General features: G+C 43.7%; 1 protein-coding gene across 1 annotated transcript; it reads right to left on the bottom strand.

The window, feature by feature from the left end:
* Nucleotides 1–1846: 1846 nt before the first annotated feature.
* Nucleotides 1847–10192, bottom strand: LOC147325381 (uncharacterized). The gene is made up of 3 exons (XM_086299898.1): nt 9956–10192; nt 6937–8432; nt 1847–6825 (listed from the first exon to the last, which is right to left on the bottom strand). The coding sequence occupies exons 2-3, from the start codon at nt 8395–8397 to the stop codon at nt 6685–6687; spliced, it is 1602 nt and encodes a 533-aa protein (XP_086156024.1). The 5' UTR covers nt 8398–8432; nt 9956–10192; the 3' UTR covers nt 1847–6684.
* Nucleotides 10193–17338: the final 7146 nt, after the last annotated feature.

Genomic DNA, 17338 nt, shown 5'->3' with positions numbered 1-17338 from the left:
ATTATTAATATTGTTATTATTATTATTATTATTATTATTATTATTATTATTAGTAGTAGTAGTATTTTAACTGACATTTTTAAAGGTGCTTATAGATAGATGGCCTAAATGGACAAATGTAATATAACATCTTATCATATAGTAAAACATCAAAAAACAAGAACAGTATTATAATGTATGATTTATTAAATTGAATATTTTATTTGTATTTCTAAAGTTATTTCGTGTTTATTTATTGCACTTGCGATTTTTATATTATTACTAATTATTTATATTTACATTTATAATTATATTTTTGCTTGATTGTATTTGGGATTGTTTAATTTCAGATGAGTTTAGACCTCATTAGCATATTTTTTGGTCATATTATATCTAAGCCCTTGTTGTATTTTTGTTGCTGTTTGAATGAATGTCCTAAACGCTGGATTATTAAAATATTTCTGTCGTTGAGTCATAATCTTAAACACAACAGTGATGTAGTCCAGTGAAGCACAATGCCATCTAATACGATAACATGTTTTAGTATAAAACTGGAAGGTGTGCTGTGGGTACTGCAGCCCCCTCTGGTGGATGTTAGTGGATCTACACAGGTAAGCTCAAAAGTAATCAGAAAGGAATAGATTCATATTTTTTCATTTATTTAAATTTGTAATTTTTGAGTGTTAGCACCATCACCTCACAGGAAGAAGGTTGTGGGTTTGAATCCATCGGCTGCCTGGGTTCTTTCTGTTTGTATGTTCTCCCCGTGCACAGTCCAAAGACGTGCTCGTTAGGTGAACTATTGATCTGGAATCTGCAGTAGGCGTGAATGACTGTCTGTGTTATTCCTGCCATATACTGGTGACCTGTCCAGGATGCACCCACCTCTTGCCCAGTGAGAGCTGGGATAGGCTTCAGCACCCGAGCACTCCTGAACAGGGTAAATGGATGGGTGACTATCATTTTTATGATATTTCTATTTAAATAAATAGATATGTGTATAAACAACAGGTTTTATGAGCCTGTGTGATCACAATGTGATCTCCACATTTGCAGACAGATGTGCAGCTCCTCAAAGGATGAGCTTTGAATGAACCTGACTTTCATGTTATTCTGTAATCATCATCATGCACTCAGAGCCAGTCTGTGTTTAACATGCAGACTAACAAAGACTGCAGCTGTCAGGTGCCACACACACTTTTTTCTTAGAATAAAAGTCACATTTAAACATATTTTATTTTTCAAATGTTGGATCTTTTTCCCTTAAATTCTGAATTTTGTGTTTTCTCTTCAGGCAAAAATAAATAAATAAAGTTTTGATTTGGGCTGGTTTTCTAATTTTTTTCCCCCTCTCTCTGTTATTTCTGGTTTTTATTTGGTCACAGTCATGTTGTTATTGTAAATTGTTATGTTGCTGTTGTAAATAAAGATTTGAAGGTAAAAAAAAAATGGCAGGTTTGATAACGATGATAAACGTCTTCTGCAGTGGCTTAGACAATACTGTAGTTTCAGGTCTGACCGCCAGAGGGCAGAAAACTGCCAGGACTCTGACATAGGGTCAAAACTTCCTATCCGGACTTTCAAAATAAAACCAGTAGCGTAAACAGATGCCACGAGAGAAGTTTTTCTAAAAATAGAAACATGGCAGGAGCAAATGACTGTTTTTCCTGTAACCTGAACCTCAAAGTTAAATCTGTCTGAAAAGAAACTTTGATTTCCTAAAACATTAAAATAACGCGTAAATCTCTCTGAGTTGTCTGGAAGTTTCTTCTTCACATCACTATAATACACTTGTTTTCCATCATCAAACAGGATGATATAAGGATATGCTGTATCAGGATCCAGAGTCACATCCACTGCATACTACTGGACCTTCTTCAGCTCTGTAGCCTCAGACAGCTTCTTCTTCCTGAGTTTCCTGAGTGTCTCCTCCAGCTGAGCCACAGCTCTCACCACAGTCCCCTCATATGATGGCGGGATGGACGCTGATGACGCACTCTGACGGAGAAGGATTTTTATTTAAAATTCACTTTAAATTTCAGTTTTAAAAAGAAAGAAACAAGTGTCAGTGTTGTACTCTTTACAAAAATTGGTGTTATTGGCAGATTTTCAAATTTCTGATGGTTCTTGAACAATGGTCCCAGAAAAACAAATCTGAGCCTAAAAATATGACATTTTTAAAATCAGGTTATTCAGAATGTCTCATTTCAGAATTGTCCAAAAATAAACCTTTTACATCAAGAAACTCTGCTTTGCTTTTATTTTGAAAGAGCTACAGAAACAGTGTAAGAGTAGGAAGTGATGCACAAACAGTAATTATTTAGAATGATCAATATTGACATAAAATACAAATTGAGTACTCATGTAATTGATAACATTTACAATGTAAAGCAATAAAATCAAATAAAGAGAAAAAGAAACAATGAAACATTCAGGAGATATCTATCTATCTATCTATCTATCTATCTACATCTGTTGGAGTAGTGTTCAGGTAGCTGCTCTGCTCTGTGTTGGTACAAGGCATTGAAGATGAAAACAGTGGGTGTAATATATTCCTAAATTTAGTTACAGCACTTTCAGAAAGACATCTACTGTGATGAAATCTACTCCCCACTGCTGTGGAATCCATTATTGTAAATTTAAATGTTATTAGGAAATGATTAGACAGGAGAGGGTTTTCAGGAAACACTGTTAAATGTTCAGTTTCTATACCATATGTTAAGATGAGATCTCGAGTGTGATTAAAGTGGTGGGTGGGTTCTTTTACATTTTGAGAGGAGCCAATTGAGTCTAATAACCAGTGTTGGCACTAACGCGTTATTAAGTAACACGTTACAGTAACTACGTTATTATTGTGGTAACGAGCACGGTAACTAGTTATTATGCCAAAATCAGGAACGCGTTAATCATTACTGGGATTTAGATAGGCTCGTTATTTGTTACTGATGTTAAACTTTATTTTGTTCATAAGGTTAGTTATTGGAGTTGCCAACCATCCCGTAAAAAACGGAATCGTTGTTAGGTATGGCTGTGTGCAGGCAGGAATAGGACCCAAGGTGCAGACTCCGGAGACAGACGTGAACTCAAAAAAGGCTTTAATTTAATACTCAAAATATAACAAAACTAAAAAAACTCAAAACAAACTTAACCTGGAGAAATGACAGAACACACAGCTAGGAAAACGGTAGATCGCGACACAGACACAGAGAAACACTGGGCTTAAATACACAGAGGGAGCAATCAGGGAATGGGTAACAGGAGGGAAACACAGCTGGGGCAAATCAGGCCTAACGAGACAAGAGGAAGCAAAACCAGACACATTAACATCAGACATGGACTTTCAAAGTAAAACAGGAAACACATAACACAGACTGAACAAAGACACAGACTCATATGCAGGCACTACAAAGGGAACAGACACGTGGGAACAGGGCAGACACAAACACTGACTGAACACGGGGATATAGGAACTTAGGGTACACATAGACGCGAACTAGACAAGGGGATGCAGGTGATAGGGGAGACATAAGCCATAAGACGGAACTCAAAGAAACCAAAAACTAGAAAGTATAAATAATAACATAAACTCAAACACCCTGGGTCAACGACCCAGGCATCCTAACAATCGTTCCGTATTCAGAGAAAATATTACGCGTTTCGTAATATTTTTGTTTTGTATTGAGGTGAAAAGGAACACAGTTTGTCCCGGACTTCAGCTAGCATTAAAAAGACACAAAGCTGGTTTTTTTCTGTGTCTTTTTGCTGCACAGCTGCCTCTTCTTCTCTCATTTTCTCCCCTCCATCTCCAGTTTCTACTTCAATCATGAAACGGATCAATGATCAGCTGATCGGCTTTTCTCTCTTGTTTGTTTATCGCCCACTTCGAGCCAGAAATAAAAAACCTGTGGATGTAGCGCTAAACAACAGCAGCATGTTTAAGTTTGATCAGCTGTTGTTAGAATTTATTTAATATTAATTTCTAGTATCAGCTGATGTTTGCTGGAGCCACAGCTGTAAAAGCTGCTGGTCATGATATCAGTTTGGATATGTGGTGAGAGGGAAACATGAAGATGAAACCAGGAGATGTCCTTACTGAATCATCAGAGCTGTGATGGAGAAACAGGTTTACCTTTTAGGTGACATGAATGAGTTGAAGGGAAGTTATGAACTGTTTCTGAGAGACAAATAACACCAGGATCCTTTTTTTTTATGTAGCTGACAGCTGGTAACTGTGCAGGGGCGGGTCTAGCACAGTGTTGCCAAGGGGCCATGGGCATTAACAGGGAAAGGGGGGCACAAAGAAGTACTTTTATTTCTTATTCTCATTTAAAATGTCTAGCTTTTAAAAAGTAATTATCAGAATCTTACAACAAACGATTGATAGATTGATGCATATATACCATCAAGACAGTGTACATCACTGTCACAACAGCGTTTGTTTTCATTCAAAGGCTTTATGATTTTTCCTATAATGGCGGGCCGGTCAGTCAAAACGCCCGGGCCAATTTTCTGTCCCAGTCTGTATGCAGCTCATCTGCAGTCTGGTGTTACCTACATCTTCCTATTCAGAAGGCAGAATTTCTGAGCTCTGAGTACAATCGAAAGCACCACGACTGCAGTTTTCGTGTTGGATGTAAAAACCGCACATGACGCTGTGACGTAGGCTAGAATCATGGCGGTGGTCAACGACAGTCCAGGTGTGGGATTTCTCTTGTGGAAATATGCACATTATCTTTTCCTTTCTATTGGTAGGTGGCACAGTGCACTTGTGGCAAGTAAGCAAGCTAGAAGACTGGCAAAGTTATGGAAGCAACACATTACCAAGAGAATTCTGAGTAAAAGCAAAGTTACTTTCCCTAGTAACTAGTTACTTTGAAAGTAACGAGTAACTTGAAGTAACTGAGTTACTTTTGATAGCAGTAACTAGTAATGTAACTAAGTTACTATTTTAAAATAACTTACCCAACACTGCTAATAACAGATTAAATGCCATGTTGAGGCTGTCATTTTTAGCATCTACATGGATGTTAAAATCACCCACAATAATTGTTTTATCTGATCTGAGCACTAAATCAGATAAAAGGTCTGAGAAATCAGACAGAAAGTCTGTGTAAGGCCCAGGTGGACAATAGAATTATCACAAATATGGCTGGTTTTTGAGTTGTCCAGCTAGCTTGGACAAGGCTAAGCATCAGGCTTTCAAATGAATAAAAACTCTGTCTTGGTCTTTAGTTGAGTAAAAAGGTGGTGTGGAAAATTGCTGCCTCACCACCCCCTTGGCCTGTGCTTCAAGGATTCTAATAGGTAGTATGACTCTGGTGTGTTAATTAATTTAAACTCTGCTGTGTCCATGTCAAGGTTGCGTCATTCTGTCATGTACGTAACATAATCATCCTGCTGCAACCAGGTTTCTGTAAGGCAGAGTAAATCGATTTGTTGATCAATTATTGATTCATCTATTAACAGAGACTTGGAAGAGAGAGACCTAATATTTAGTAATCCACATTTCACTGTTTTACTCTTTGGTTGAGATGATGATACTGTATTGTTCTTTCTTTGTAATTTTTTATGTTTATGTCATTTTTTGCTGTTTTTTTAGTTAGTTTTTTGTCTGTTTAGGAGCTGACACCTTCACTAAGGGGATGGGGTTTTGGGGGTATAACAGGAGGAGGAAGCTGCAGAGAAATGTGTTAGACTGCAACTTTGCTTCCTGGTTCCAACTCTGGATAGTCACGTTTTGGGGGGTTTATTAAATTTGGCCAGATTTCTGGAAATGAGAGCTGTTCCATACAAAGTGGGATGGATTCTCTCTCTTCTAAGAAGACCAGTTTTACTCCAGAACAAAAGAAAACAGAGTCCAAAAGAAAGAACCAGAAGTACAGGGGTTCGACTGTGTGGAAGGTGGCAACGCCAAAATTGTTCTGGAGGCTGTCTGCATGGAGAGCGGCAGCACTGAATCAGTTTTGGAGGCTGTCCGCATGAAAAGCGGCAGTGCAGGGGGCCGACTGTGTGGAAGTCAGGAGCACTGAAACATTTCTGGAAGCAGACCACGTGGGACACATTGTGACAACGAGACAGTTCTGGAGGCCGTCAGCGTGGGAAGCAGTGGCAATGAATGAGTTTAGGAGGCTGCCCTGGTGGCCTGGAAGGTAGCTGGTGATGGCATGCCTTGGTAGATGATTGGTGCTGGGTTGCTTTGGCACATGCAGAATGTGCAGATGATGCAGGATGTGGATGTACTGGCCGTGCAGGACGTGGATGTGTAGGATGTGGACTGAGCAGGACGTGCAGGTCGAGATGGCTCGCTAACCTCTGGCTTGGGCTGAACAGGACCAGGTCAAGCAGATCCAGATTGCTCAGGCTGAGCAGGACCAAATGAGGCAGGACCAAATGAGGCAGGACCAGACAGTGCGGCGACCTCTGGCGGAGACATTGCTGGATCAGATGGCCCAACGACCTCTGGTGGAGATGGAGCTGGACCAGACAGCGTGATGACCTATGGTGGAGATGTGTTTGGGCCAGCATGAAGGATGCAGGTGGCCGAGCTGGTGGTTGAGCTGGTGGCTGTGTGGAAGCAGCAGTCACCTGGACAGACTCTTCTGAGCCCCCAACAGGGAAAGACAAAGCCTGGACGGACTCTCCTGAACCCCCAGCGGAGACAGGCAAAGGCTGGGCGGACTCTAAAGAGCCCCCAGTGGAGACAGGTCAAGGCTGGATGGACACTCCTGAGCCCCCAGTTGACACAAGGAACTGCTGGATGGGCTCTCCTGAGCCTCCAGCGGAAACTGGAGCAGAGCCATCCGGTGTGGAAACCTCTGGTGGAGCAGAACCAGATGATGCGGAGACCTCTGGTAGTGACAAAGCTAGCTGGAGCTGCTCAGGGCACACAGCCAGCTCAGGATGCAGCGGCTGGGGCTGTGCAGTGCACAGAGTGTGCTTAGGACACTTTTCAGGCACAGACAGCAAAATGGAGTCCGTAGCTGGCTCGATAAGCTCGTCTGAGGTTCCAACTAAGACAGGAGACTGAAATGGCTCAGCTAAGCACCCAGCAGAGGCTGCTGCATATGGCTGAGATGGCTCAGCTGAGTTCCCAGCAGAGACAGGTGGCTGGGATGACTCTCCTGAGCTCCCAGCGGAGACAGATGATGGGTGAACAGGCTGCATTGGTTGCAAAACCTCAGGTGGTCCAGAGGCAGCTGAGGTCACAGGCCCAGCCGCTGGGTAGGCCTCGGGAAGAGTTTTAGTCTCCGAGCGGAAATGTTTAGCATTGTCAAAAACAGTCTTGGCACACACAGATGCTAGAGTATTTGAAGTTATCGCACAAAACTCAGAGTCTGCCCTGGAATTACTAGCTGGGTGGGACATAACACAATCCAGGGCTGAAACAGAACTCCCATAATCCAAGGTAAACTCGGCAACAAAACAATTATCCTTACCAGACTCAGGAACGGAGAAGACAGTTTGCGTATTGTCCATAATAAGAGTCCTTTCAGAAAGTGTATCCGTCTCCAAATGAACAGATCGAGTTGCACAAACAGAAACAACATCATTCAAAGTCTTAGAATGAGTCAGCTGAGGAACACAAAACGTAGCTTCAGAGGCCTGGGAAACACACAGTTTAATTTTGTTGGGGGTCAGTCTGGATTCACAAACTGAGAGCTTAGAGTCCTTAAGTTTTGTCTCAATGTCCGTAACAGAACAAGGCAGAGCAGTTATTGTTAATCCGTGCTTGGAAGGAGCACAAGGCAAACAGTCTTTAAAGTCCACGGAACTGGAATAGATGGCCTCAGAATGAATAGACTTTTTCTTTCCCAGCTCGGATGGAGCACAAAAATGGTCTTTTTTACTCACCACGACTGGTTGCTCAAAGGAAGTACTGGGTTCCAGCCGTGGTGATGTGCGCCGGTGGCGTGGACGCCGCTTTCTCCTGGAAGAAGGAGCAGAGATAACAGAGGAGGTCGGTGATGATGGGGTACTGGTGACCTGCTCTTTATCCTCTGACCACATTGCAGCCGGGAAGGAGGCAGGCGAATGCGGGTCAGATCGGGATGTGGAGGGGAAGAGATTCTGCGGCAAGGGAACAAACGCCCCCTGCTGCAGTGACATGGAAGAATTCATCTGCTGCGACAGTGTGGAGACATCCTTTTGCTGGGACGTGGTTGAGGGTGGTTGGGCCAGCTCCGTGCCTTGGAGTGCCTCTTTTGCTTGGGCCAGATTATGGGCAAACTCTGAAGCTATGGGTAGCTGGCGCAGGTGAGGGTTATCCAGAAAAATTGCCTCAATGGCATTAATTCCAATAGATAAAGTCCGTTTATCCGAGGTGTGGGAAATGCGCTGCCACAGCCGTAGGAGGCGAAAGACATCTCTCGCTCTTTCAGAGTCTGCTGTGTCCATGTCGTGGTCGCGTTGGTCTGTCATGTACGTAACATAATCATCCTGCTGCAACCAGGTTTCTGTAAGGCAGAGTAAAGTGATTTGTTGATCAATTATTAATTTATATACTAACAGAGACTTGGAATAGAGAGACCTAATATTTAGTAATCCACATTTCACTGTTTTACTCTTTGATGCTGTTGAGGATACTGTATTGTTCTTTCGTTGTTATTTTTTATGTTTATGTCATTTTTTGCTGTTTTTTAGTTAGTTTTTTGTCTGTTTGGGAGCTGACACAGTCACTAAGGGGATGGGGTTTTGGGAGGCAATGGGAGGAGAGAAGCTGCAGAGATTTGTGTAAGACTCTGTCAATAGCAGGCAATTGACTATGGTTACTGTTGTCACTAGCTCCATATGTCTCTGAACAGAATCACCAATAACCAGAGTTTGATTGTCGGCAGTGTCACAGACTGGGGAAAGATGGTTAGACACATAAACAGGTTGGTGGTGTACCAGGGGCTTCAATTTAAGACTATGCTTCCTCCTCACTGTCACCCAGCTATCCTGTTTCTCAGGTTGCTCTGGACAGTCTGCCGTGGGACAACTAGCAGTCTATGCTACCTTCTGCTGCACTGGCTACAGGGCCCCAGCTAGCTCCAGGTTTTTCAAGGGTCCAAAGACGAGTCTCCATTTTAGTGATCCTGGCCTCCAGAGCTGCAAATAGGCTACATGTATTACAAGTATCATTATTTCTAAAGGAAGAGGTCATGCTGCTAGCTGCTGCTATGAGCTAAGCTAAGTTAGCGAATCCCTAAAGCCGCAGTGAGTGAATACTGTGAATATAACTAGTAGATGAATCAACATGCTTCGTATGAAGCTTGTGAAGATTAAACTATGAAATCAGAAGTTATCTATACGTTTTTAATTAACCAACTAGGAATACACTAGGCATCCAAGAAGCACACAGGAAAACACACAGCTACTGGGACAAAGTGACAAATGGCAGAGGAAAACACAGGGCTCAAATACACAGAGGGATAACGAGGGAATGAGACACAGGAGAGGAACACAGCTGAAAGCAATCACATAAGTAAAGTAAGTAAAAGTTTATTTATATAGCACTTTTCACAGACAGATGTCACAAAGTGCTTCACAAGAGAGAAAACAAAAACAAAATATAGTCATAAATACGTCATAAAAACTTTGGTCTACATACACGGGACAGGGAGGAAGCAAAACTGAACGCACTAAACACTAGACAAGGGACTATCAAAGTAAAACAGGAAACATGAGACAGACTAAGACACGGACTTAACATTGAGACCAGGAGACATGACTGACTAGGGAGACAAGGGAACATAGTCTGGACACAGGAGATACATGAACATAGAGACAAGGGTGACTAGACTTGAAACATGGAATATGACAGGGAAGGCATAGAAACAAACCTAAATCCTAGAACCTACAGAAAATAACTAAGAAACAAGAAATACAAAGACTATGACATGAATGAAACAAAATCAAAGAATATTCAAAAAGCAGAAAACACAAGCCCTGGGTCCCAAGACCCAGTACTGTGACAGGAACAGGAAGTGATACTCACCAAGTGACCACAGTGAGACTGTTTCACACAGCAGCTCAATGTTTCTACAGTGGATCTGTGGCTACATGAGCAGATTTCTATGGAACCAACGCGACTGTGATGAGTCAGCATGAAGTGAGCAGAGTAAACTGAAGATTTGTGTAGAAACAGAAAATGCACTCAACACTGTTGCTGAGAGAAACCTGATGGACTCCAGTGAGTTTTCTTTTAGAGACTAACAGGTCTTGACTGCAGGTCTGCTACTGCTCTCACACACTTTCACTTCTGGAAAATGACCTTGAACTTCTCGTCTTTCAGGTGTTGCTCCGCCTCTTCCTGAAGCTGTTTTTCTGGTTTTACTGCCTCTCCCTTTACATGAATCAGCAGGTTTATACTGTGCGACTGTCCAGCAGGTGGGAGCAGTGAAGAGTGGTGTGTGGGTAAAGTTCACACAGTAATGAAGGCCTCAGGTGATCACCCATTTTTCCACAGCAGACTGAGAGCTTCTGGTGGACTATGAAGGAGGTCACAGAGAGAAGTGGTAAAAGTACAGACATTCAGTACTTAAGTGGAAGTACACATGCTACTGTTAGAAAATACTCCAGTAAAAGTGCTAATTCAACTTCCTTACTCAAGTAAAAGTACCAGCTCTGAAATGTAAGAAAGTATATATTTTTATATAAAGCTAACTGAACCATATGCTATATCAATGTATATTATAAATTACATTATAATATTCCCTGCTTGAATCAGGCAAGTAGAACATGAGCAGAGAAAGAAAAGAAAAGGAAAACAAAAGTTAAAAAAAGTACCTCTATTTTCTGTTGCCTCCATTGTAGCGGGTGACTTTGCCTCTAAAGAAGAAATGGGTATAGAAGAGGTTAAAGTGGATTCAACAGGTGGATGAACATTAAATTTGGTTGTAATGGACCAGTATGGGGAAAGGAATCATAACATAATCATTTCTACTGAGTGCTCCAGTAGATTTCTTCATGTACAGGCTGTGATCAGTAATTTATTTTACTAGAGAACATTTTAAGAACATGTCAACAATCACCTAGCAATATTTTTACCTTCATATGGTGTGAAATCACTGGAGTCTTTTTTTACACGATTAAAAGGCTTATCTAGACATAGATGTTCTACCTGTAGTGTTGTAATACCTGTACATGGATTGTTAGTTACACAAATCATAGAAAAATTGCCAAATGTTTTAGCGTAAATCTGGAATCCTTTTTCTTGTTTAAGCTGTATTTGTTGTACCATCCCTCCTTGTGACAGATGGTCCTAATAAGGCATCCAGCAATGGAGTCACAATTTTGTGATGCGTGATGGATTTCCATGATCAGTTAAAATCTATTGTTTCCATAATGTTTCAAAATCATGTATCACCCCATTTGTTTGCTTATGTTCTGTGATCACTACATATCCTACTTTATTTTCACTAGTGTCTGGGATGCGTGATACCAAATCATCCACAAAGACCTTCAGATTAAAGTTAGCCAGCGGTGTGTCCTGTTGTTCAGGTCTGGATGAACAGATTCCAGAAATGGCTGCTATAAAATCATGTGGTTCACCATCTGCTGCTGTGGGAGAAGTGATGCTGGCTTTAACACAGGACAACTTTACTGTGACATTTTGTCATGGTTGGCTGTGTGGCAGGCGGGCAAGCAGGAGTGGTGGATCCAAAATGCAGGACTCAGACACAGAAGTTCAACTTAAAGCGCAGCTTTATTGCTGGGAAAACCTCTTACTAAACTAAACTCACCAAAGGACAAACAAAAACGCTGGTGGACTAAAACACTGAAGCAGAAATACTGAACTGGAGCTAGAAACAAAACACTGGTAACACGGAGGCAAAACACACACAGCTTGTTGAGGGTACGACGCAACACTGACTCAGAGAAACACAGGGTCTAAATACACTGGGAAGTAACGAGGAGAATGAGACACAGAAGGAGAGCACAGCTGGAGGAAATTAGAACTGACGAGACAAGCAAAGCAGGACACATTCACATAAGTCACGGACCTTCAAAGTAAAACAGGAAGGATCACACAGAGACATGAACTTAACACCGTGGAGACAGCAACTAAGAAACACAGAGACATAAACCATAAGGCAGAGGACTCTAAGAACCGATAGACACGGAGGGGAACTCAAACATGCAGACACAGACTTACAGAACACAGGGGACACAGAGAAACGAGAAGGGCAAGGGATCGAAACTAGAAACCATAGAATAACTCACACCAAGTACAATAATACAAAAATCACAAAGAACTAAAACGCTGGGTCAGGAGACCCAGGACCCTGACAGTACCCTCCCCCCAAGGGCTGGCTCCCGACAGCCCAACACAAGAAAACGAAAAAAAAAAACAAAAAAACAAAAAAACAAAAAAAAAAAAACCCAAAAACCGCCCAAAACAGAAAACAACCCGACCAGGGCGGGCGGCGGGGGCCCAGGAAGGAGGGCACGAAACAAAAACACAGAAGCACAAGAAAGCCCCAAAACAAAACAAAACACGACCGTGTGGACGGCAACGGCGGCGACGTGGACACAGTTCGGGCGGCCGCTCAGGCGACGAAGGTCCGGGGGCCGGCCGCGAGGACGGCAACGGCGGCCGCTCAGGCGACGAGGGTCCGGGGGCCGCCCACGACGACAATGGTGCCCGGCCAGTGGCCTAGCCAGCGGTCTAGAAAACGGCCGTTTAGCTCCAGACCCAAACGAGGCTGGGCCAGGCGGGGCTGAAGGCACGGAGGCTGGGCCAGGCGAGGATGATGAGGAAGCTGCAGCAGGCGAGGATGATGAGGAAGCTGCTGCTGGCGGCTGGACGGGCTCCTCGGGCCCCCCAGCTGACGAGGCAGGAAGCAAAGGCCGGAGCGGTCCCTCGGACCCTCCAGCGGAAACAGAAGACGAAGGCCGGAGCGGTCCCTCGGACCCTCCAGCGGAGACACGAGATGAAGGCTGGACGGGCCCCTTGGACCCTCCAGCAGAAGCCATCACAAAGCCAGCGGGCATGGAGTCCTCTGGCAGACACGAAGACAATGGGTGCTGTGCTGAGCACTGGCCCTGCTCAGACAGCACTGACACGGAGTTGTTCTCTGAGGGCTGCTTAATCTTCAGGGGTCCAGAATCAGCTGGGGACTGAGACCTAGCCTCTGGGGAAGCCCTGGAGTGCAGAACGGTGCCTGAAGCAGCTAAAGCGCGAGAAACTCCCCGACTGGACCTTAAATTTTCTCCCTGCAAAACGTGAATGTGTGAGACCGCTATTACTGGAGCCAGAGCTACGGGTAGCGGGGGCACTGGAGCTACTGGGGCCTGCGCTACAGGCGGCACTGGAGCTACTGGGGCCTGCGCTACAGGCGGCACTGGAGCTGAGGGAGGCTGCGGGGCAGCTAACTGAGCTGAGGGAGGCTGCGGGGCAGCTAACCGAGCTGAGGGAGGCTGCGGGGCAGCTAACCGAGCTGAGGGAGGCTGTGGGGCAGGTGACACTGGGAGCTGAGCTACTGGAGACACAGGTGACACTGGTGTACTGGGGTGAAGGCAGTGAGGATGCAGTTTCTCTCTTAAGGGAGGATCGAATGATTTAGTGATAAATCTTGATGGGAAAGGATGCTGATGCTGAGAATACCAGGCAGCGAGGGCTTCCAGGAGGGTAGCTGACCCTTCCTTGCCTGGACCGCCCATGCCAAACAGTTCGAAGCAAATCCTGGCTCTCAGAGCTGTTATTAGTTGTTTTAATCTGTTAATGTCCAAAAAACCAGCTGTGCAGAGGGTGGACGACAAAAAGTTGTCAAAAAAGACCACTTGAATGAGTCTCTTGGGGGTGTCCTCAGCGTGGATTACTGTCCAGCATGTCGTTCTGTCATGGTTGGCTGTGTGGCAGGCGGGCAAGCAGGAGTGGTGGATCCAAAATGCAGGACTCAGACACAGAAGTTCAACTTAAAGCGCAGCTTTATTGCTGGGAAAACCTCTTACTAAACTAAACTCACCAAAGGACAAACAAAAACGCTGGTGGACTAAAACACTGAAGCAGAAATACTGAACTGGAGCTAGAGCTGGAAACAAAACACTGGTAACACGGAGGCAAAACACACACAGCTTGTTGAGGGTACGACGCAACACTGACTCAGAGAAACACAGGGTCTAAATACACTGGGAAGTAACGAGGAGAATGAGACACAGAAGGAGGGCACAGCTGGGGGAAATTAGAACTGACGAGACAAGCAAAGCAGGACACATTCACATAAGTCACGGACCTTCAAAGTAAAACAGGAAGGATCACACAGAGACATGAACTTAACACCGTGGAGACAGCAACTAAGAAACACAGAGACATAAACCATAAGGCAGAGGACTCTAAGAACCGATAGACACGGAGGGGAACTCAAACATGCAGACACAGACTTACAGAACACAGGGGACACAGAGAAACGAGAAGGGCAAGGGATCGAAACTAGAAACCATAGAATAACTCACACCAAGTACAATAATACAAAAATCACAAAGAACTAAAACGCTGGGTCAGGAGACCCAGGACCCTGACACATTTGACATTTTCAATAGTACGTTGTAAAACCCGCCAATCTCTGGGGGCTAGGTCACTGAGACAGTAAAACAACTCCTTTGTGGCAGAGTCTCTGGGGTGGATGAGGTCCGCTGTGAGTTCCTGAAGGCTCTGGATGTTGTAGGGCTGTCCTGGTTGACGCATCTCTACAATGTTACATGGAGATCAGGGGCAGTGTCTCTGGATTGGCAGACCGGGATGATGGTTCCCATCATTAAGAAAGGGGACTGGAGGGTGTGTTTCAACTATAGGGGGATCAGACTCCTCAGCCTACCTAGGAAAGTGCCAGGGTGCTGGAAAGGAGAGTCTGTCCGTTAGTCGGACTTCGGAATCAGGAGGAACAATGCAGTTTTTGTTCTCTTTGGGGAGCACTGGACCAGCTCTTTATCATCTCAAGGATACTTGAGGGTGCATGGGAGTTTGCCCAGCCAATACATGTGTTTTGTGGACTTGGAGAAGGCATTCAACTGTGTCCCTCCAAGTGACATGTGGGCGGTGCTCCAGGAATATGGGGTGTTAGGGGTGTATTCCCATTGCTACGGGCCATTTGATCCTTATACATATATTTTTGAGAAGTATAATATTGCCTTTCATTGGTATGCTGATGACATACAGATTTACTTTGAGATTACTGACAATCTTGCTATGTCTTTTCATTATTTTCGTGAATGCATGCCGTAGTGAGGTCTAGTTTTCATCAGCTGCGCCTCATTTAAGCCCTTATTCACACATTCGTGACTTCCAGGTTGGACTACTGCAACTCTCTTTACATTGGCCTTTCCTCCTCCCTTCTCCTTAGATTGCAGACTGTCCAGAATGTGGCGGCACGTCTTTTGACGGGTAGCAGGAAATTTTCCTACATCACTCCTGTTCTTGCTGGCTTGCACTGGCTGCCAGTTAAGTACTGCATTCAATTTAAAATACTACTCTTCACGTACAAAATTATCAATAATCTGGCGCCAAGCTACCTCAATAAGCTTCTTAGGTTACACATTCCTGTCAGAGCACTTAGATCTGCTACCCAACTTCTTCTGGAGCAGCCTCGTTCTCGGCTGAAGTCTCGGGGCGACCGTGTGTTTGCTGTAACTGCCCCAGTCTTATGGAACAATCGTCCTGTTGCTATCCAGGTGTCTGACTCTATGTCATTGTTTAAATCCCGGTTAAAGTCTTTTTTATTTAATCTTGCTATGTACTGTATGTATTATGATTGTCATGGTTTTATAATTGATACTCCTTTTCCCTATCTTATTTTGTCAAGCACCTTGGTTTTTCAGTGGGCTTTATAAATAAAGTTTATTATTATTATTGTCATACTGTTAGGATGCCTGGGTCGTTGACCCAGGGTATTTGAGTTTATTATATTATTTATACTTTTTAGTCTTTGGTTTCTTTGAGTTCTGTCTTATGGTTTATGTCTCTGTCTTCTTTAGTTGCTCTGTCTCCCCTATCACCTGTATCCCCTTGTCGAGTTCGCGTCTCTGTGTATCCTTAGTTCCTATATCCTGGTTCCCTCTGTAGTGCCTGCATGTGAGTCTGTGTTATGTGTTTCCTGTTTTACTTTGAAGGTCTCTGTCTTATCTCAGTGTGTTCAGTTTACACTTCCTTTTGTCTCATCAGTTTTGATTTGCCCCAGCTGTGTTTCCCTTACTCATTCCCTGATTGCTCCTTCTGTGTATTTAAGCCCTGTGTTTCTCTGTGTCCGTGTCGCGATCTACCGTTTATTTTGCTGTGTTTTGTCAATCCGCCGGTGTTAGTTTATTTTTGACCTTTTTCCAGTTATGTTATGTTTGAGTTCAGCATTAAAGCTGTTTTGGTTTAAGTTTGTCTTTGGAGTCTGCATCTTGGGTCCTATTCCTGTTTGCACGCAGCCGCCACCTAACACATACAGCCGTTTCAAGATCTTGATCTGCATAGCCGGCAGTAAGTCGACTCATTCCTTGCGGTTGATGGGCTCTGCCAGGGCTGACGATTCTGTTTATAATTTTTATGGACAGAGTTTCTAGGCGTAGTCAAGTGGCAGAAGGCTTTCACCTGGGTGGTTTCAGAATTTCATCACCGCTTTTTGCAGATTATGTGGTTCTGTTGGCTCATCAGGTGATGGCTTCCAGCTCACCTTGGAATGGTTCGCAGGCCATGGTCCTCAGCCGAAAAAGGGTGGAGTGCCCCCTCTGGGTTAGGGACGAGTTCCTGCCCAAGTGGAGGAGTTTAAGTCTTACGGTCTTGTTCACGAGTGACAGGAGAAGGGAGCGGGAAATCGACAGATGAATTGGTGTTTTTGTAAATCATGAGATGAACTACAACTAACTTATAACTCTGTATCAGTAAACCGTATCCAATCTACTGGGTTTATCATTGCATAGAATTTACTGCAAAGTTTTACATAGTAAACCACCAAAATATACATTTGACTTCAAAACAAATGTTACATTTCATCAGAAATAGTGCATAAAGAACAAAAGTGTTTCATTACATCGTTGTGAAAAAAAAATCTAAGTTTGGTAAAACCACATTCTAAACAAAATAGCATTTTCACAGCTTTTACACTGAAAAAAAAAAACTCACAAGAATTTAGCGTTAGCAAAACTGCAGAGGTGTTTGAGCTCCATTGGAGGTCTGTGTCAATGTGCGCACCCAGGAACTTGAAACTGTAAATCCTTTCTACACACTCCCAGTTGATGCTGACAGGCTGCAGCTCAGACTTCCTCCTTCTAAAGTTGACTACCAAGATCTTCACATATCAGCACCCCACATAGCAAAATTGGTATGGCCTAGATCTGGCCCACACAATGGGCTTACACATGGCCAACATACCGCAAAGAATGACGGCCCTTTGGT

Source organism: Aulonocara sp. 'chitande type north' Nkhata Bay, linkage group LG7 (assembly GCF_057382095.1).
Source record: "Aulonocara sp. 'chitande type north' Nkhata Bay isolate Kocher_YH1m ecotype deep benthic linkage group LG7, A_spYH_male_GT1.1, whole genome shotgun sequence".
Classification (NCBI taxonomy): Eukaryota; Metazoa; Chordata; class Actinopteri; order Cichliformes; family Cichlidae; genus Aulonocara; species Aulonocara sp. 'chitande type north' Nkhata Bay.
This window is presented reverse-complemented; position numbering and strand designations above follow the sequence as displayed.